At 40.6% G+C, this 20,782-nt stretch overlaps 2 protein-coding genes and 1 long non-coding RNA gene across 9 annotated transcripts in view; 2 read left to right on the top strand and 1 right to left on the bottom strand.

Moving 5' to 3' along the window:
• MYH15 (myosin heavy chain 15) overlaps nt 1-7,786 on the top strand; it is a 45,462-nt gene extending 37,676 nt beyond the window's left edge. For 2 of the 3 annotated variants that reach the window (XM_032679705.1, XM_032679706.1), the window contains 6 exons: nt 323-526; nt 1,502-1,627; nt 3,010-3,180; nt 3,680-3,784; nt 5,072-5,167; nt 5,673-5,819. In XM_032679705.1, coding sequence (XP_032535596.1) covers nt 323-526; nt 1,502-1,627; nt 3,010-3,180; nt 3,680-3,784; nt 5,072-5,167; nt 5,673-5,819 — 849 coding nt within the window. Of the gene's footprint in view, nt 1-322; nt 527-1,501; nt 1,628-3,009; nt 3,181-3,679; nt 3,785-5,071; nt 5,168-5,672; nt 5,820-7,640 lie in introns of those variants that run through there. The other variant, XM_032679704.1, reaches the window with a different exon arrangement.
• Nucleotides 7,787-8,291: 505 nt separating this feature from the next.
• On the bottom strand, nt 8,292-20,663 carry HHLA2 (HERV-H LTR-associating 2). Of its 5 annotated transcripts, XM_032679708.1 has the most exons (9): nt 20,557-20,663; nt 19,484-19,599; nt 18,813-18,869; nt 17,561-17,640; nt 16,344-16,440; nt 15,367-15,684; nt 14,663-14,926; nt 12,516-12,806; nt 8,292-8,865 (listed from the first exon to the last, which is right to left on the bottom strand). In XM_032679708.1, exons 5-9 carry the CDS (start codon nt 16,432-16,434, stop codon nt 8,684-8,686), a joined length of 1,146 nt encoding a protein of 381 aa, XP_032535599.1. In that variant the 5' UTR covers nt 16,435-16,440; nt 17,561-17,640; nt 18,813-18,869; nt 19,484-19,599; nt 20,557-20,663; the 3' UTR covers nt 8,292-8,683. The 5 variants fall into 5 exon arrangements, with proteins under 5 accessions (XP_032535599.1, XP_032535600.1, XP_032535601.1 ...); XM_032679709.1 differs by lacking the exon at nt 17,561-17,640; XM_032679710.1 differs by lacking the exon at nt 18,813-18,869.
• Nucleotides 10,606-12,771, top strand: LOC116782752. The gene is made up of 3 exons (XR_004355340.1): nt 10,606-10,758; nt 11,096-11,255; nt 12,440-12,771. It is a non-coding gene; the product is annotated as an uncharacterized LOC116782752 (long non-coding RNA).
• Nucleotides 20,664-20,782: the final 119 nt, after the last annotated feature.

Below are 20,782 nucleotides of genomic sequence, written 5' to 3'. Positions count from 1 at the left end.
AAAAAAAAAAAAAAGCAGCACTTTGCTAAGGCACCTCTTCTGTTATTGCCTCTCCCGTGCCTAAGCAGCTAATTCTGCCTCGGGCAGAACCAGCTGTGACAGATTTGAGCACACAGATTTTTCCCCCATTGCACCGTGTACCACAAAAGCTATTCAGCTTACAGTGTGGAAATACATAAAATAAATATAATAAATAAAAAAAGCACTGAAATTCTTGAGGTGGGCCCCATTTAACCTCTGCAATCTGGGATCCTCCTACATAAGCACAGTGGCTTGAAATGGAGCTATACTGATAAAAAACCAAACACCTGCTTTGTTTTAGGAGCTCCAGGTGCAACTGGATGATTCAGGACACGTGAATGAAGATCTGAAGGAGCAGCTGGCAGTCTCTGACAGGAGGAACAACCTTCTCCAGTCAGAGCTGGATGAGCTGAGGGCTTTGCTGGACCAGACTGAACGGGCAAGGAAGCTGGCAGAGCACGAGCTGCTGGAAGCCACTGAACGTGTGAACCTGCTTCACAGTCAGGTTGGCTTTTTCTGTGCCTTCTCCCTCACTGCCTTCTCTGCTAAGCACTGACACTGTTTGTCCATGGCCATCACAAATCAAGAGAGAAAATGAGGGACAGTTCAGTCACACTGTAGATACACCACCTCACTCCCTTCCAGTTAGCTGGGATTGATGATTCATCCAACTGCTTTAAACAGCTTCCAGGAAAAGTGATGATGGAAAATAACAAGAGTAAATTTTATTTCTTTCATTCTTACATGCTGTAGAGTCAGTTTCCTGCTTTAGTTAAGCCATGTCTGGGATGGTGAGGCATTTCTTCGGAGAAGCAAAGCGGGTGCTGTGTTTGTGCAGGGCACTGATGTTGTAACCCTGTGATGTAACCACAGGGGCTGGGCTCTAACAATAGGTGGATTGAGCAGGGCAGGAAACCACCCGCAGCAAAGCACACTCTATGCCTTGCAGGTCTCCATTAAGATTGGCCTTTGGGCTTTGTCAAGGTGGATACTGCAGGTTTTAAGGCGCCACGGAGGGGCATGTCCTGACTCGACAGCAGTTTTGCTTCTCTTCACAAATAAGAGTCACAAAGAAATCAAAATGTGCTACAGGCTGGTGATGTTTTGCAGTATTTCCTCCAGCCCACTGGTGGCATTGAGATTCTGTTTTAGTCACCTTATTGGTTGATTAATGATCATTAATTTACCAGAATGAACTGCCTTATTCATTCTTCTAAGCTTATTGCTTATTATTTTATCTGAATCAAAAACTGAATATTTAAAGCTCTGAGAGTAAATTTTAATATTTCCTCTAGCTACATTTGCTAGTCAGGCCAGCCCTTACCATGTACCTGGGTCTCCCTTCCCAAATATTGCTCTGTGTAATCCAGGAGTTGCAAAAATCAGTAAGCCTTAGTGTGCTATAGTGTTTAGAGGAATTGTCTCTAATCATCAGTTTCCCTCCTTTTCCACTGTTCCTCTGGGGAAAACTTAATAAAAGAACACAAGCCTGATCAATCAAAAGAAGAAGCTGGAAGGTGACATTTCCCAGATGCAGAATGAAGTGGAAGAATCAGTCCAGGAGTGCCGGAATGCAGAAGAAAAAGCCAAGAAAGCAATCACAGATGTAAGTAGACTGGTTCCTTGCTCACCTCTTCTCATACCACAATGTCCGAGGACAGCCAAGAAAGTATTTCCAGGTCACCATTTCTATGCTTGTTACAGAGTTCATACATGCAAAGTGTTCCACAGTTATCTGGAGGTAACTGATGAAACTACAAAATAAAGCAGGCTAGAGATAAAAGAGAGGACAGATTTTTTTTTTTTTCTGATGTTTAGGGTTTGGGTTTGGTTGTTTTCTCGGGGTTTTGTTTTCCCAAGAATGCAGTTTCCACTGGTCCTCAAAGTCTCAGGTCATGTCACCTTTTTATCAAGCAAGTCATTCACCTGGATACCTTAAAGCAGCACAGACTGAAGTAGCGCTAACTGATCTCCTGGTATACATAGAATATGATGTGAGAAACAAACTTACTGAGTTGGAGAAACATGAGGCCTAAGATCCCAGGAGGAGAGATGGAATGTATTCTTCTAGGGAAGAAAGGTGTTTGGGCAGGTATGGTTTCATTTCCCACAGACCTGGAGAAATGCACATCTCCATAGTTCAGATGATGTTTCACATCATACTGGCAAATAAAATGAAAGCTAAAACTGGACCTTTCTGTGAGTTATGTGTCTGGAGTGCCTGGACAAAGCTATTCCTGTACCATGGTCTTTACTGTTCTCAGCTGACAGCTCTATTACTGCCTGCCACAGAGAAGATGCTGATTCTCCCTGATGCAGTTCCAGCCTGGATTACAATGACTGCTGTCTTTTGGTGACAGCTCACTGATGGGTACAAAATCTGTAAATGGCTCTTGGTGGCAGGTACAAACACCAAAGCAGGAATGAGCTAATTTGGCACCCTTTTTACCTGTCTTACAGAAAGACCAGGGACTATGTAAGATGTTGATACCAAGCTTTCTATCCCAGCACAGACTGTGGAAGTTGCTCTGCTCTTACAACTGCCCAGGCAGCTCTCACCTGTGACTGGGCAGGGAAATTTGTCTGCCAGTTGTCTTAGACTACTACCTTTCAAGAGCTCCAAACACCTAGATCAGATTTTGAATAATTTCTGTATAAAACGTCTCTGACTGTCACAGGCTTACTTGTAGGCATTATAAATGAGAACATGATATAGCACAGATAATAAAACTAAAAAAAAAAAAAAAAAAAAAAGGGAGGGTTGGAATCTTAAATCAGTTTTAGAATAGGGAGGGAAAAAAGGCCTCCAAGTTTTTTCTGTTCTTCTGTTTTCTCTGTCCATGCGAGACATACACACAGAAGGTATTATCTGGAGCTTTGGGTACAGTGAATGATCCTAACAGACAATTCAAGGTTGATCTTCCACCCTCTATTTTGAAACATAATCCAACAGCATGAGAGCTGCTGTAAAATGTGGTTATTTTTCAGGCAGCAATGATGGCTGAGGAGCTTAAAAAGGAGCAGGATACTAGTGCTCACTTAGAGAGAATGAAGAAGAACATGGAGCAAACCATTAAAGACCTCCAGAAGAGACTGGATGAAGCAGAACAAATAGCTCTGAAAGGTGGCAAGAAGCAGATCCAGAAACTGGAATCCAGGGTAAGTTTGGGATGCAACTTCAGACCACTGTGTTCTTCTTACAGAATTGGCACTAGGTAGGTAGCCTAGGGCTGGCTTGCTAAGTTTATAGATGCCAAGAAGGGATAGTATGAATGCTTTTCTCTGTTTCACAAAATGCAGGTGAGCAGTACTTCCCCTTCATCATCCAGCTACGAGCTGTTGACCAGTAGATGACCAAAGCCCTTGATTAAAAAAAAAAAAAAAAATTAAAAGCCTGAGCACCTAAAATAGGCAAAAGCCTCTCCAATGCTTGCTTTGTTAAACTTTTCTGGCCTTGCAAATGTCTGCACCTCTGACTGCTGGTGCAGCTTATATACATTTAGGAAAAAGCAGAATGGAAAGGTGACATTTTGATCTCTTCTTGAAATTTGACTCTATGGGGATGCCTAGAAAATAAGCATTTCTTGAACTGTGAGCCAAATTATCTGCTGCTTTAAATATATGTAGCATAATGGCAAGGGTTTTTCCTCTTTTGCAGGTTCGTGAGCTGGAGAATGAACTTGAGACTGAACTCCGTCGCAATTCAGATGCCCAAAAAGGAGCCCGCAAGTTTGAGAGACGCATAAAAGAGCTGACTTACCAGGTATGTTGGGGACTGTGGTAACCACTAGGTCCCTGGAAAGAAACATGTCTTAAATTGCCTCAGTGTTCCAGTGAAGGATGGCATTACCCAGAACTTTCTGATTACAACCAAACCTTCAGACATAGGAAAAATATCTCCCTAGGGCTACTGTCATAGAAGCATAGAATGGTTGGGGTTTGGAAGGGGCCTTAAAGATCATCTCATTCCAACCTCCCCATCACGGGCAGGGACACCTTCCACTAAACCAGGCTGCTCAAGCTCCATCCAGCCTGGCCTTAAACACTACTTCCAGGGATGGGGCATCCACAGCTTCTCTGGGCATCTTGTTCCAGTAATCATCATCCTCTTGCCCGATTTGTTGTAACTAGAGTTAGAAAGCCTCTGCCGCTGGGAATTTGGAGAGTTTTAGTACAGCATTAATATGGAGCAGGCTTCCATGACTATTCACAATGCAAGAAAGAGCCCAGCTGTCTCTCAGCTGTGCCGCTGTTGCCAAAGGGAGCCAGAAGGACTCTGCTGACTCTAATGCACCACTCAGTGTAGGGTTGCTCAGTCCCAGAACCTTGTCACCTATTGCTGAGCAGCATGGTTCTAGTCTTGAGCCTCCTGCGGGTTTGCTAACAGCTGCTCTTTCAAAAAAGGCCTGCAGCGCAGAGCACTGATCCTTTTGTTTCCAAAAGCATTCTTAAGAAGATAAACCCATCCATCTGCTTTATATAATTTAGCCTCCTACTTGTTTTACTTTGACTTTTGTACGCAGAAGGTGAAGGTTGTTTTCTTAGAATACAGTGAGCCAGCAGAATTAGCTGGTCCTTCTGCTTATCGAGTGTGACAGCTGAAACCTGGCTCCTTTTGCCAGAAATGCCTCAAAACCAGACTTCAAATTATGCAAATTACAGTTTTAGACTATTCCATAAATCTGTTTCACTATTTCACAGCACGCTTTATAATGACCAGAGTGTTCCTCATCCCTGAGCGAGGAACTCTGGGTGTGTGTATGTGTACACCTCTGAAAGTGTGTGCACATATATATCTGTGTTTATATGTATCTGTATTTACATGTATATAAATGTAGAGGGTACTCTCGTCAGTCCTTCATGCTTACACATGTCTTCAATGAACCTACAGAATACTTTCTCACTTGTATACAGGAGGATCACAACACGGCTAGTTTGTGTTTTGAGTTATAAGTTTCTCAAATATGCATGGCATCTATACTTCATGCATTGTGGGAGATGCTCTAGGCCTTTTTACTCCAGCAGCCCAACTAATAGTGTTTTGATACAGTCAGAAGAAGATAAGAAGAATCTTGCCAGGATGCAGGATCTGATTGACAAGCTACAATTAAAAGTGAAGAGTTACAAGCACCAAGCAGAGGAAGCTGTAAGTAACTATTTGGGCCTTTTTACCTGTGAGAGGTTTATTGTTCTAAACCCACAGTCTTTTACCCACAGAAGCTTCTAGTACAAATACATGCTTTTTGTGCATTAATATTTTTATTTCATATAAACCCCAACATATAAAACTGTATTTATATTTCGTGTAAAATAAACCATTTGGCATATTTGTTGATTATAGTTAAGATATTCAATTTTATCTTATGATTGCAGTATAATTTGCAAGGGAAGGGGGGAAGGGAAAGAACAGGAAAGACTTTTTTCCTCCTAGCCCCTCAGAAAGCACATTGACAGCGACACAGTTCAGCTAAAATGGAGAATGCCACTGGAAACATTAGCTCTGTAAAACAACAATCTCAGTTCTCCAGGAGGCAAGCGGTCCCCATATGGCTGTTAGCTCATCACACTGAGCACTTTCCACCCCACTTCAAATGAGAAGCTTTGTTTCATGTGGACAGGAGGAAATCAGCTGCACTGTTTTTTCTCACCAGGAAGCTCAAGCCAATCTGTACCTCTCGAAGTACAGAAAACAGCAACATGATCTGGATGATGCTGAAGAAAGGGCTGAAATAGCTGAATCTCAGGTTAATAAGCTGAGGAGCAAGTCAAGGGATATTGGCATGAAAAAGGTACAGTAATACTGTGTGGGGTAAATGAGACTAATACACAGTAGTGGATGCTCTGTATCTGTTACATCTCTAAAAATAGCATAGACTGGAATAAATTCTTGTTTACCATATTTTTTTAGTTTCAGTCTACCCCTTAACATTAAGATAACCCTTTAGGACAGCAATCTGACACTTAGACAAAATACATTCTCTGTCCTTTTGATGGTGTCATTTAATCTCTGTGCTCAGCAGCAGAAGGTGGGTTTATTACGGTTGGTTTTTTGAGTTTTTCTTTTTCAAGGAATATTAAAAGACTCCACCTTTTCCTCCCTCTGTTGATGCAGCTTTCTATGTATGTAATACAGCCTGGGGGTTAACACATTAGCAGATTGCCAGATATTTAACATTGCTCTTTTAATGAACTTGTATTGATTTGAAGAGCTGGACAAAAATAAAATGTTACTGATTAGTCACCTACATGCTGGGAAGTCATTAGTTACTAGAAATATATTTGTGGTGTTTTGCAGTTGATATGAATGGTAGCAGAATAATGTTGATGAACCTAAAAGGTACCTAAGCTCTTGGTCTGGAACTGAAAGGAAACCTTTGCTTATCTATGCTTGCCTTGTGGCAAAAAAGAGTAGGGTTCTTACTTCTATGAATGACAGAAAGAGGAGCTGGCTCATTGCTTTATCTATTTCATTTGCAAGTGAAACATAAACTTTCATGTTTAACATCATTTAAGTTTTATGGGGATAACAACTCCTGAGTTAAGAAAGAGGTGGAAAAAACCCTTTCTCTATAATTTTGGTATTTTTATCATATGTGATTCCAACACTCCCCTCTTCTCTTCTGTAGCCACCATTCTATGGCAGGGAACACACTAACTTCTGATTTCATATTGGACTAATAGAGTCACCTTTGACTGATATAAATGACTGTTGCTCCACCATCTAGAGCACAGCTACATTAAAACTACATGAGTATCTGGTCTCTCACACATTTACATATGATGGAAGCAGTACTGTAACTGAAGCTCAAAAGAAGATTTGCAGCTTTTAAGAGTAAAAAATTTCCATAGATTTTTCTTTAAATCATTCCAGCCCTACAAAAAAATGAAAACTCACAGATTCACATATGATGCCATGGCATCATACCAACACCATACCTATTTAGGTAAACCACGAGAGTAAATAATTTTTGTAAATATGTTAAGATTGCTGTTTATTCCCTACATTTTAGTAGTACCCTCTTTCTGCCTCAACTATGCAGAAGTCACAGAACAGTGGATGTCTGGTTTTATTAGTCAGATGCTATTTGCCAACACCAAATCCAGCTCTGGTTTATAGCAGAGTGTTGCACTGCCAAAAGATGAGCTCAACAGTGCACGCAGAGGTGTCAGCTCCACAAAAAGAGTTTCATGGCAGTAACAGCAATAGCTGCCAGGAAACATGTTCAGGCAGTGAGTGTTGTCCCAAAAGTCATGACACATCTTTGGGGAGAGAAAGGCACTGTAGAGACTACTCTAATCATGTAGCATTAAAAATACCTTGTCTGCTTGCTACTAGTACCCACTATCCTGGAAACGCCATCTATTGAAACATGGTTGTATAGAAGTCCTCTGCTCTCAAAGGGATATATATAATCTAGAATCAGGACAAGACAGCTGTATTGTTAGCAAAGGTTGGCTAGATTGCTGCTACTCTATTTCAGATACAAACTGAAAATACCAGGAAGTAGAATCATTAGTAGATAGAAGCTTTTTGTCATTTACTTGTGAATTTACCCTAAAACCCCTCGACACTTCCATTTTCTTTTTAACAGTCATATACTATCTCAATTGCATTTCAGGTTCATGAAGAGGAGTAAGTTCACTCCAAGCTGACAGATATGAGAAGATACTTGATATAATCAGGCACAACTGAAAGCAGATGTAGAAAAAAAATAAGCACTTACAGAAATAAACATCAAGTGAAAATCCAAACAGACTTTATAGCTTATTTCATTCATTTATTTGTGTTTCTATTTTGCCAAGCCTCAGGGATCAATAAAAGATTACATCTTGCCAGCAGCCCACTTCATTATGCTGGAACAAATCCTAATTGGCAGATCTCTGACAAAATCAAAACCAAGGGCAAATCCAGTAATGCTTCACAGCCTCACGTATGCCATATGCAGATTGCTAAAGTAGCTGTTGTTTCTGGGGTGCCATGTCCCCACAGGACTTGACTTTCAAGGCCCAAGAAAGTGTTCTGGGCAGTGGAGTGAGGCGCAGGGTGCATCTCCAGCCATCCAGTGGTTCTCTCCACCACTGTCAGCACACAGCATTTGCCTTGGTGGGTTTGCAGAAGAACCTTTGACATCTTCTAAGATGTTAAGGCTGCCTGTTATGTCAGCGCAGGTGGATCCATTATGGCCATCAGCAGAGATGAATCTTCAGGCCATGTGCGTGATTTGTCCTGATGCCTCCCCGAGCTCAAGCTTGGAGTTATCACAGACGAGTCCTTTGTGTGAGGACAAAGAAACATCCAGCTCTGTAGCCTGAGGTGGCAGGTGTGCACACCTGGATTGTCTGAGTCATCAGCATTCCAGTCTTTTCACAATTGTGGATACATTCTTCTTATCTTAAGTCCCTCCCCACAGTCTAAATTAGTAGGCATATTTGGAGAAAAGAGAGAAGGTGGATACCAGAGTCTTTGTGTAACCCAGGACAAATACTAAATGAAATGAAAAACAGTAAGCCTTCTCTTTCCCTAACACTGAAAAAAAATCCCTCAAAACTTAGAGATTTCTTCTTCTGTGGAAAATTCTTTGTTCCTTCGGGAAACCCAAGTTCCAATCTTTCATGCCAGCTTCTTGAATACAAGTGTCAATTGACTTTTTTTTTCCTCCTATCACTTCCTTTGTTTGTTACTGTTGCTCAGAGAATCACATTTCCATGTGGCTCTCTTGCTGTAACTGAAAGGGGAAGGTGAAGGAACTCTGTTCATCAACAATTTCAATTGCACCTGTGCGCAGAGAAGCATTTTCTTCTGGTACCTTATGGTGCTCACAGGATTCCTGTCCTTCTGCATTTCTAGGCAAAACAAAAATGCTTGTAAGAACTACTGAAGTGTAAAATTAATCCCCTAGTGGGAATAGAACTAGACACACTCACTGTAAAGGTAAGTCAGCATTTTCCATTTTAACATTATCTGAATAAAATAAGCATCTACATAACAGTGCAGAAACATTCCTGTTTCTTCCATCTAGTCCTTCATCCATAGAACCAGAGCTGAGTTACCCTGTAAACTGTTCCACTTCCTCTGATTATGATATGTTCAAGGTCTCAATAGGTCCCAAGATAAATTAATCTTGCTTAAATTCTTTAGAGAGCTGCATCGCAAGAGTATATTATCATCTCTAAAGCATGTTAGCATTAAAATTGACTAAAAAGCATGTAAGTGAATCTGTGAGAGAAACATGAAAAAAGACAGGCATAATCATGTGTTCTTGCTGAACCTCATGGTAACCATCATCAAATGCCTGCTGAAGCATACCAAATTCAGACTGTGACAAAAACCCAGGGAGTTTGGAGGTATATCTCTCCATGGATAGGGCTGTACTGTCAGGTACAGAAAGATGGACTAATAATGAAAGTTTGGTTTTTTTAAGGATACTCACAACAAATGCAGAGGAAAAAGACAGAATATTCTGAGACAAAGCCATCCTATAACAAATGCATGAGAATAAAATGCATCCACTTGAAGATGCTGTACTCCAGTAAATAGGAGAGATGTGCAAAGATATGAGATTAGGGACCATATGGTTATAACAGTCTCCTAAACAAAACAATGCAGTATAACTTTTCAAACTGAGGTTTTTATGAGCTTTGACATTGGATACAATAGTAATCTGGGCCCTAATGAAGACTCTGTACGTGAGTTGTTTGAGGGACTTCGTGCTTTGGTTTGGGTTTTCTTTGGTTTTAAACACAAGTGAGAAAATTCACCAGTTTGATTGTTCTTAAAGCAAGTTACTGGAAAGTATTTGTGAGGGGTAACCTTTCCCCCAGTGACTGCTCAGTTCTGCTGTCTTCACTCCTGGTGGCTCCTATCCCGCCAGCCCAATCAGCCCTGAGATTGTCTTCCCTGTCTCTTAAAACAAAAGATTATCCTAGCTCATGATGCTCACAATGCAATTGCTTAATCATAACTGTCAAGCTATAGCTACTGATTAACGACTTTATAAAAAGTTGCAAAGTTTGACTCAAACCCCTATGCAAATCTTGAGGGGCTCAGTATGAATAGTACCTTAAAAAAATACTCTAATGATTATACATACCTTGCTCCAAAGACAGTATGCTGCTACCAGTCCCGCTGCAAGTCCTAAGAGCACTGCTCCTACCACTGCTAGCACAATATTCCAGGTGTTACCTGAATTTTTTTAAAAATAAAAATTCCAAAAAGTTTAACAGAAGTGCTTTAGATCACAAATTAATGTTCACTATTCAATAACTATATCAAAGCAATGATTTTTCTTATTTATAATCTAAAAGCTATGATTTAGGGAGAAAGAAACATTAAAAGGAAACAAAGACAACAATGTTCAAGTCATTTGACTCATACTGCAGGACTTTAAAGTGATACTTAACTGAGTTAAATGTGAATAGCCTAAAGCACATTATTTTACTTAATTGTGCTGATAAAGAATTCCATCTGTGCTTATGTGATATGATTTGATGACTTCTTAACAGTAGTCCCATTTAAAACCAACCAGCTGCCCAGTATATTAAACACTGTCTCCAGGCACGGTGCTCAGTGCCATTAATGGCACTGCTGATTTCCAGTAGAGCAGCTCTGGAAACGTTATCCAGCCTGGACCACAGATTTCATGACTTCTGTTGCAAAATCTTTGCAATTTTAATCTAAAACATTTCCCAGCTTCTTAATGCGACCATGCAATCCAGGTGGACACGAGAAATCCTGAGGTGGGTGGTAACAATGGATTCCACAATTGCTCATCTAGCCCAAACCTCTGCGTGGCACCAAGCTGTCAGAAGAGCTGTATGGTTCTTCTGCTTCAGGTTACCTTTCCACTGCTGTGTCTAGTCCAAAGAATGTGAAAAATTCTACACTTCTCTGGAAACAGTTAAAAAATGAGAACTGCCAAAAGAGAGCATTTAACCGAGTCATTGCCTTTAGTTTGACTCTGTATCCACATCTTGTCAGTTCCTTTGGTAGAGCAGCTTTAAGCTGCAACCCTTCCTTACACAGGACAGGCTCTCTTAAATGATTGTATATTCATCTTTCTTTTCCCCTTAAAAGCCTTCTTTCCAGTGACACTTGGAAATCCTTCTGATGCTTGAGCAGCTGCTGTGCCATAACTGCTCTGCAACATAGTGACCTCTCTTATTCCCTTCCACCCTGCTGTCTATCTGCTTATCTGCTTTCTGCCTATGCTGCCACAAAGGTGCCAATCTCTCTGGTAAGTGTCTTGCCTGTACTGTATAATGTATTTCTGGTCCAAGAGCAGGAAGATTCTGTGAGCAGCACGGTAATTTCGCCACTAAAGAGGGGATTTGTATCACCTATGGCTATTGTAAGATCCATCTGTAGAGAGCAGTCAGAGAAAGGCATTTGTAGGGGATGACTGATCATATTTGGACTGTCTCTGTAAACATACAGGGAGACTGATGGACTTGTGCATGTAACTTAGGAGAGCCAGTTAAATGTGTGACTCCTTGGAGGTGTTCAATGCTCTCCACTTCAGAAGTGCAATATTAGGTTTACAGGATAAGGAAGATCATGCTGGAATTTGATCTTTAGGGAAGTATGTTTGGCTGACTTAAATGTTTTCTTTAATCTAACTCCCCTCCTTCAGGTTGTGTATACCCACTGCCATTTAAAACTTCAAGTTTTCAGAAGGAAACTAAGCTATCATGGGGGAGGGGGAAGAAAGGAAGACAAAAAGATGCAGCTATTATCACTTATTCTAGCCCCTTTTCTCTTGTGTTTCCACTATTTTTCATGTCCTGGCTTGTTTCAAATTCTCTTCTTTCTTAAAAAACACCAATGAGGTGCCCTGTATTAGTCCTCAATCTTTTAGGCGATTGTATTTAATTGTGTAAAATTAAAGTAGCCCGTGTGCTACTGTTGTTTTATGTGCTACTGTCAATGAAAAAACTGTAACTAAGACTTCACAGCTGGAAATTTACTACAGTTCATAAAAACACAGGCATGCATTTAAACATATATATACCCAGGCCTAAAAGAGGCCCACAGTGTAGAATTAAAGTTTTGAAAATAGCAACTGTGTGTTCTCTTCAATCAAGTTTCTTCTGCAGGCAAACTTATACCACATCTTCGGGCTTCTCATCATCCCTCTGCCACCTTTAAAGCCACATTTGCTGTAAGCAGAACATTTAGGGCAGGATTCTGAGAGTCCCCCTGTCCCCTCAGCTCTGAGGGCAGTTGGTGGCAACCAAAGGCAGCCACCAATTTTGAGACCTTGGCCACAAAAAAGCTGCTGACTGAAAAATAAGAAATTTCTATTCTCTAAATAAAAACATCTTAGGTAACCTTTTTTTTTGCCTGGGACAACAATAATAAAATATCTCTTCTACCCAACTGTACTAATTACACAAGATGATTTTTCTCAATATTTTACAGATTTCTGATTGACTCTTTGGCTGTGCATGACCCTACCTGGTCCTCATCCTCTGAAATAAAAGGAGTGGCAACTTACCAACTTGCAAAGTTGTCACAATAACTTTTGTGTAGTGAGGTGTTGAAATATTACACAGATATTCTCCACTGTCAGCTGCAGTAAGATGGCGCAGGATCAGTGAAAAGTCACTTCTGTTTATCTGGGCTCGAGGCTGGTAAGAGTGGGATGTACCATTGAAGGAGGCCACGACTGAAGTCACTGAATTTCTGTTCAGTTTCCAAACAACATAGACACCTTCAGTGTTTGCAGTGTTACTGCTGTATTCACAAGGAATTACGGTGTCACTTCCTTCTGTATTAGACAGTTGGTCTGAAACAGATAGTTAAAGAACTCTCTGCAGGTTATTTTGAAAATACTCTGAAGGTTATTCAGACATATTCTGGTTTTTTTATGAGGTCTAATACTACTACAGACAAATATAAAAACACAGTTCACTACTTTGATATCATATTCAAACATCACAGAATGTTTCTAGAAGCATCTGAAGATTTTAAAAACAAACCTACCTTACACTAAAAAAAACTCTAATTGGTATTGGCAATACGTAAAAAAATTCCTTCTTTTTCATTTGACTATTTCTCCTCTAATTGGGGGGCTCATTAATAGAAGTGATTCAGTCTAGTCTTAGTTACTGTGTAAAGTAGCATGAAATCCCACATGCTGGGAGCAGAGAGAAAATGCAACTAATAAGATACTTGCACATTTAAAGCAAAAGGATAAAACTCTTACAACATAATTTAATAAAAGAATAAAAAGACTGTATTTAGTTAGAAATAGCTTTCAGCTACAGTGGACTTAAGTATTTTACTTATCTATGCTGAACATTTAACAGTTAATGAATAGCTTTAAAAAAATAAGAAGGGGAAGGAGAAGGCAAATAAGTGGAAGGAATACCTAAATTATAAAATATTAAGATAAGACAAACTAGCATCATATTACAACTATCAATTTAACAGTAGGAATTTTCTGCCAAGAAAGGAAAACCAGAGGAGGCTGTGGTGGCTGGCAGTCAGCTGGCTAATACATTATTTTGACGTGGTATAACTATGTTTGGTTTCTGTGTATAGGGCTGAACAAAGAGAGGTATAGGGCAGAAAATCATAAAGACAAAACAAAACAAAACTGTACCCCACACTGCTATTACAGAAGGAAAAATAAAGCAGTTTGCTTTCAAGATGTTCTACTGAGGGGATAGATGGATGCAGGGAAATTCAAATAAAAGTGTAACCAAATGTAGCTTTTTCTCTTGTGGATCAGAGGCATAGATTAACAAAACAAACACTTACAGTGCAATTATTAGCTACTATGATGCCATACTTGAAACTCTCCATATTGTAAGCTATTCCATGTATATTAAAAACTGTGCTCTTTTTCTGCAGCACATGCAGTGGATTAGGAACTGAGAGCATCTGTGTACGTTAGGGGGAAATCAGAGTGATGGAAGCAGCCATGCACATCTCACAGGGGAACTGCTCTTGTATTGCTCTTCATCCAATTAAAAAATATTTCCTAAGATACAGGAGAGGTTGAAAAGAACCATTTGTTTACTCAAACTGAATTTCCAATGAAATTCAGGAGGAGGACAAAACAGAGAGTTGAAATTTCATAGTCCTGATTTTCCTTAACTAACAAAATGAGCTGCTGTTTGCTAAAATACAGTGTTTGCTGCTCTCAGCCCAGCACTCAAACTGGCACCTAAGAATGCACATACAGTGGAAGGATCAAACAGTACTGATAAAAGTCTGGCAAAAGATGGGAAATGGACTGAGTAAGGACCATATGCATCTAGAGCAGCAGGCAAACTTTCATATAACCCACATATTCCACATAAGGTTCCTGTGTATTTTGTCCAAGTTCACTGTTTCCTTGCTGGAGTGTACCTCTTAAAAGGTACTTCTTAAAATGTGAAACTGATATGGAAGAAACATTCAGAGTAAAAGTAACTTAGAGAAGGGTGAGCTAGCCCCTCTCATTTCTACTTCTTGGATATAAATTGTAATGCTGCCTTGTAATCCTAATAGATGAGTTTCAAAGAGAAAGGTATATCCTTCTACACTATCCCATATCCATGTTGCCCCACTGCAGAAATACTGTCTTCAGTTTGGCTTTGAAGCCAGCTGTGACATTTAGTAATGATGAAGGAAGAGACTTCCATTCATTCTTACCTTGCATCTTCCATTCAGCAATCCAGTTTAAACGATGGACATGAATATGACAGTAGTAAGGATCTGCTCTTGTGTTTATAATGTTCTGGTCACTTCTAAGAGAATAGAGAACTCCATCCCTGGTTTCCTCACGATCTATTTCTTGGATGGATACGTTGCCTTGTACCCAAGATATATTTGGTGCTGGATAAGTGAGAAAGGCATAACACTTCAGTTTCCTTTCTGTGTCTGTCTTTTCGTATTCCAGTGCATAATAAGAGGAAACTGTAGATGAAAAGAAAAAGTTTAAAAAAATAAATCTTACTACTTTCAAAATAGTTTTTAACTTGTAGTGATTGCTCTTGTGAAATAGCATTGGGGAGAATAATTAGAACAACACTTAATGTGTGTTTGGTTTCAGAAGAAAGCATAGTGACTTACTGTCAATGCCAGGGTCTGTACTATTCTGAGAAGCCACATAATGTATACCACCTAATAACCCCTTAGAAATCACTGTGCAGTAGGTTATGAAAACAAGTGCTGCACTGTAATTTTTCAACTCATGTTACAGTGTTTCACTAGAGTAAACAAATTGCTTCATAACACCATCAGGCCCAAAACGCGCTCTATTGGGTTGGAGGATTTTGATTCCATGTAAGAAATAACACGAGAAAATCATCCCATTTCCACTGGTGCAATCCAAGCATTTTTGATGTCTTACTGACCTTTTACATGTAGTGTGATGTTCCAGTTTGTACGAGTTTCGTTTGTTCCCACATAACATTCATAAGTGCCCTCATCAGTCACAGTCAGGTTACAAATTTTCAAGGAGGCATTTCCACTAGTGATGTTCTCATGGAAAAGCTGTGTTCTGTTAATGTATTCCGAGCTATCTGCCAGCTGATCCTTCTGGTGGTAGTAGGAGTGCACAGTTTTTCCCCCTTTACTCCAGTGAATTACAACATCATGCCCCCGTGGGAAAGAACAAGGAAGGATGCAATCCTCAGAAAACAGGCCTGTAACTTCTTCCTGTTCTGTAAAACCTAAAGTCCATAAGTACAAATTAGTAAGTTTAATCCCGTCTACAAGTATATTTCTGCCCTTCTTTACCCCTGACAAAAAAAAAAAACCTCTTGCAGGCAGCACTAACCCAGTGTGTCAAGGTCTCTTTCATGGCTTTTCTGTTGCATGAGTCCCTTGGGACAGCAAGGGTCTTCATTCAGTTTAATCAATATTATAACACAGAGCTCTGGTCTTTAAACTTACAATCAGTTTACGTAGAAATCCTGAGCAAGCACCTACATGTTCAAATCAGCACACTGCCACCTCCCCAGCTGAGCTTCAAATGTATTTCCACACCTTTTCCACCTTGAACTTCAAACCCTTCTGAGCTGCAGCTTGCTGCTTCCTCATACCTTCACAGGGCCATGCTGCAGTGACCCTCACATGGTGCCAAGCAGTTGTACCACCACAGGGAAAAAGGACCTGATGGTGTAACTGGCAGTGAGGACAGAACTTCTCGAAACAGCTTTGCCACCACAGACAGGGAGCTCTGTCCCAGCCCCCAGAGATAACTCGGGTGTGCATTCCTCGCACATTCCTCGATTCTTTACCGTTAATAAACAGTGTTTGAATTAATTAATTCTCCCTATTAGAAATAAGTAATAATTGTTGTCTTTATTATTTTTCAGCTAAAACTTACCCCAAAGTGTAGCACTGATGTAAAATAAATAGATCGTAAGAGTTGGTATGTTCTGTCCCTTCATGTCTTCACTGGTTCGTAGTAGACTCATGTCGAACTGGTAACATAAAAGAAGGGGAGAAAACTTGTTTAAAGGCAGGTAAAAGACATACCATGATGATATCATTTCCTTTGTACATCTTATTAGGAACTGTAGGCCTTTGTACCATGTTTTTTGTTTCCAACAGTCTTGGCCCAGATTTTTGGCCTTATGATCCTATGCATTTCATAATGGCTGAGGGCGTCTCATTACCTTGCAGTCCCTTGCAGATTGATATTTCATTTGTAATAAATAGAAAGTGTTTACTCTCAGTGTTCTTGCAGGGCTAGGGAATATTAATCTTCATTGTCCCTAAACAGGACACAAAGGAAAAATGCTCAAGTACAATTTGCAAAAGGATGTAATATGTCCCTTGTCAAGCCTGATTTTTTTTTTTACTTAAAATATATTTCTGATTACTACCACATTGACTTTCTTGGATGGGAAATTTGAATGTATTTGCAAATATTGCAGATATAGAGAACTTTTCACCAGATCAAAAGGGCATCAGCTGAACTTTCAAAAATGTGTATATAGAAGTGTAGGATAGGAATGCAAAGGAGGAGGTGAGTCTCTCATCATATCTTCTGATTTGTCACTTTAATAGCAATTAACTGAAGGCTCTCATGCATAATACAAAAAGAATAATCTTATTGTAACTAATAAACTGCACTCTTCCTCCATTCAGGCATAACATCCTAAAATACAGCACACCACAGTGGAGAAATTACCTGAATCAAACAATTTGAAAAGAGTTTAAAGAGTTTTCCCTAGTCCTTTTCTTTTCTCCAGAAGGCAGCCATAGGTACCATTCCTACTTACACAGGGCACAGGTTTAGCCAGGCTTGCTACCCAGTTCTTTTAATATTAATGAGTGATTTTGACTGGTGTGTGTGTCTGCATTTGTGGTGAATGTAAATCTTACATCCCAATGATTTTTGCATGTTATTTCTTTTGTAAAGCTAGAGTGATTGTTTTACATATTCTCACTATTCATTAGGAGAAAAAAACCAAACCAAACCAAAAATAACAAAGAGGCACCAAGATATTAAATCTGAGACAGAGGTGACACAAGAGTAAAACAAACATTTATGATATATAACTTTGCTCCATGTCAGCAACAACTGCCAGTATCCACCTTCTTTTCTCCTTCTCATTTGCAAGTGGTGTACATCATGTTTCATTGGATTCTTCTCTCATTTGTCCATCACTTCCAACCTGTGATTGATACAACATATTGTGCTTGATGTTTGAATTTCAAAAACTGCAATCAATGCTATATTTCCCTTAGTGAGTGATGTGCCACATTTAATAGACAGCCACATTTAATTGGCAGTGATGCTCTCAGAGTAAAGTGGTTCCAACAGTACCTCTGTGATGCCTTTGGGAGCTGCATGGGAAGCACACACTGCCTCCCATCTTCTACCTGTACTCAATAACCCTGCTCTAAAATACAGAACTACAACTAGTCAGCTGAAAATTTTCATGTTCAGCACATATCTTAGCTTTGGATCTTCCCATTGCACCATGTTGAGAAACGTGTTTGTTGGTCTGTAGAAAAACCTGAGGAGTGTAGGCTCTGGCCAGTCTTTTCAGCCGGTCTGGGGTCTTAAAGGCATAAAGTGTGTGTATGATAATAGTTACAGTCACACTACAAAATACTCTACAAACATGCTTTTCCTGTTTGTTACACTAAACAAATGGTACAACCAAGAAACTGTGCCCTAAGGCTTTGCAGTGAAATATGAAATTATGTATACAGACAGTGTACAACTAGAATTAAGATCACTGTAGTCATGTTAGTTACTGATGCTCTAGTTTCCAGGAGAATTATTTCATACAGAATCACCACAGGCTCAACTGGTGAGCAGCTCAGCCAGGGTTTCTGAGAGCAAGCCAAGGTGCTAAAATGCATCTCCCAAGACATACTGAACAGCTCAAATAGTGGTAGGGCCACTGGGCCATTTGCTTTGGCCACTATAGGGAAAGAACACATGCTTTCCTCTTTCCTTTTCTTCTGTTAGACAGTGACCAAACCACATATCCTAAATCTTTCCTCCTCTTTGAACTCTCAATCTGAAACCAGGTAAGACCACTCCCCTAGTAAAGAGCAATCAGCTCAGTGAACTTTACTCTGCGACCTACTTTGAGAGCAGATATGTAAAAATATTCTTCTAACCCTGTAAAAAAAATTTATTTATTTCTTAGTAAAACTGATTCTGACTAATTCCTTTTCAAGGTAACTAAACAACACCACATTTCAAGCACACACACTTATGAGGACTGGAAATACCAAAGGATTTCAATCTTTACCAACAAGCAAACAAGAAAAACAAACATGTAAAGTTCTAAAAAGCACATGTTAATCACATACTACCAAAATCTCATACCTGCCATAATGACACTAGCTTTTCAGGATTTCTTCACTGACTCTTCAGAGGCATTTTCTGTAGTGGAAAAGAGAATGAATTCTCTATCTCCCTCCAATGAAACCCTTACAATTTAAATACTAACTTCATACTTCATTTGTTGAGAAATATTCCCAATGGAAGAAGGTTCCCACAATCTAAACATTCAAAACTGTTTTAGGAAGTAGACCAAAAATACTGTATATTAGCTCAATATACACATATCATACTCTCACCCTCCCCCACTCCGTGCACTTACATTATAGAGCTCTCATAAGAATGTCAGGGATTTTTTACCTCTTCTTATTTCACAAGCAGCCAAAAATCAAAGTTGTCTTGCAGTTACTAGCAGGCAGGGTTGGTATATATAAAAAACCAAATATACAGCACTCCCTGTTGATCTTTGCCTCATACACATGGCACAGTTCATTCCTTTCCCATAAAGGAAAGCAGTTGTTTCTGCAATGCAAACTAAGTTTCTATACATGTGAAGCTTTCACACTTTTCGAGTTCCTTTCTCCCTCTTTGGGATTAAAAGACTTTTTCTCTTAACCATTTCTTTTGCCTGGCTTTGTTGAACAAACCCTTTAATTTTAACTCCTGCAAGATGCAACTGAGAAGAAATCAGTTCTCATCAGTAATGTGATACCTACAGCAGTGGCCATGCCACTTGGGAATGTGCTGGGGCATCCAGAGAGCCAGAGCACCGCAGCGAGACCGACAATTTCCTTACAGTGCCAGAACAATGTCACGGGGAGCGAGGTCAGCTCTGTGTAGGCACAGGAAAACAAGAATATAAGATTGAAATCATCATGACACTCTTCTCAGAAAGCTGGTAATGTGAAACAAGAGGTGGGTGCCTTGGGTTGCCTGCAGGGTTAGGTGATTATTTTCTAACAATATTTCCCTAGTGCTCCTTTTTCTCTGGACAGCTCAAGCCCTGCGTGTGCTATCTGGTTTCCAGTAGAAGAAACGCAATGACTCAAGTATTTTCGGGAAGAGGGCTTACAAAAAACCCAAACAAAACGCAGGAAAAAGTTGGAAGAAGAGGTGTCTCTCTTCAAAGGCCTTGTCTGGTGTTAGCAGTACACAGGTGAGGTGTGTTTCCTACATTCACTGAATACAGAGTCATTTAGGTTGGAAAAGACCTCTGAGATCATCAAGTCCAACCTTTGACTGATCACCACCTAGTGAATAAGGTGCCACAACCAGCCGTTTCTTGAACACCTCCAGCGATGGTGACTCCACCACCTCCCTGGGCAGCCCGTTCCAATGCTTGACAACCTTTTCTGTGAATTCCTCCGAATGTCCAACCTAAACCTCCTCTCGTGCAGCTTGAGGCTGTGTCCTCTTGTCCTGTCACTAGTTGCCTGGGAGAAGTCACTGACCCCCACCCGGCTACAACCTTCTTTCAGGGAGTTGTAGAGAGTGAAGAGGTCTCCCTGAGCTTTCTCTTATCCAGGCTAAGCCCCCTCAGCTCCTCCAGCTGCTCCAGACCCTTCCCCAGCTCTGCCGCCCTTCTCTGAGCACACTCCAGCACCTCAGTGTCCCTCCAGAACTGAGGCGTCCAGAACGCGACACAGCACTCGAAGTGCCTCACCAGCGCCAAGCACATTCCCGGGAGTCCCGGCTTTCCCACCCGCTCCCTTCCCCACCGCCCCACGGCACTTCCAGCCGGCGACCGCAGCTGGTCTGCCGCTGCAGCTCCTCAGCTCCCAAGACTTACTCTTCCACACATCCAGCTGCACAGTACGGCACCTCAGGCCACGAGGCGCTGCCCGCCCTGCGCCGGTACCGTGTGAGGCACTCGGGACTTTGTGTCAAACCGGGACACAAACTTGACTGTGCGAAGCGTCAGTCGGATGAGACCACACCGGCCCCACCCGAGCATATCTTTGCCATATATGGTATTGGGTGGGCGGGGTTACTGTGCCCCGTGCGCGCTGATTGGT

The sequence above is a fragment of the Chiroxiphia lanceolata genome, chromosome 2, assembly GCF_009829145.1.
Source record: "Chiroxiphia lanceolata isolate bChiLan1 chromosome 2, bChiLan1.pri, whole genome shotgun sequence".
In the NCBI taxonomy this organism is placed as follows: Eukaryota; Metazoa; Chordata; class Aves; order Passeriformes; family Pipridae; genus Chiroxiphia; species Chiroxiphia lanceolata.
This window is presented reverse-complemented; position numbering and strand designations above follow the sequence as displayed.

Excerpts from the sequence above, each read along its gene's own strand:
- HHLA2 (XM_032679707.1), bottom strand. Across the intron at positions 12,807-14,662 it reads TGCTGAATGGAAGATGCAAG|ACCAACTGTCTAATACAGAA; the intron begins GTAAGAATGAAT and ends TATCTGTTTCAG. Across the intron at positions 8,866-12,515 it reads TGTGACAACTTTGCAAGTTG|AAATGCAGAAGGACAGGAAT; the intron begins GTAAGTTGCCAC and ends TGTTTTGCCTAG.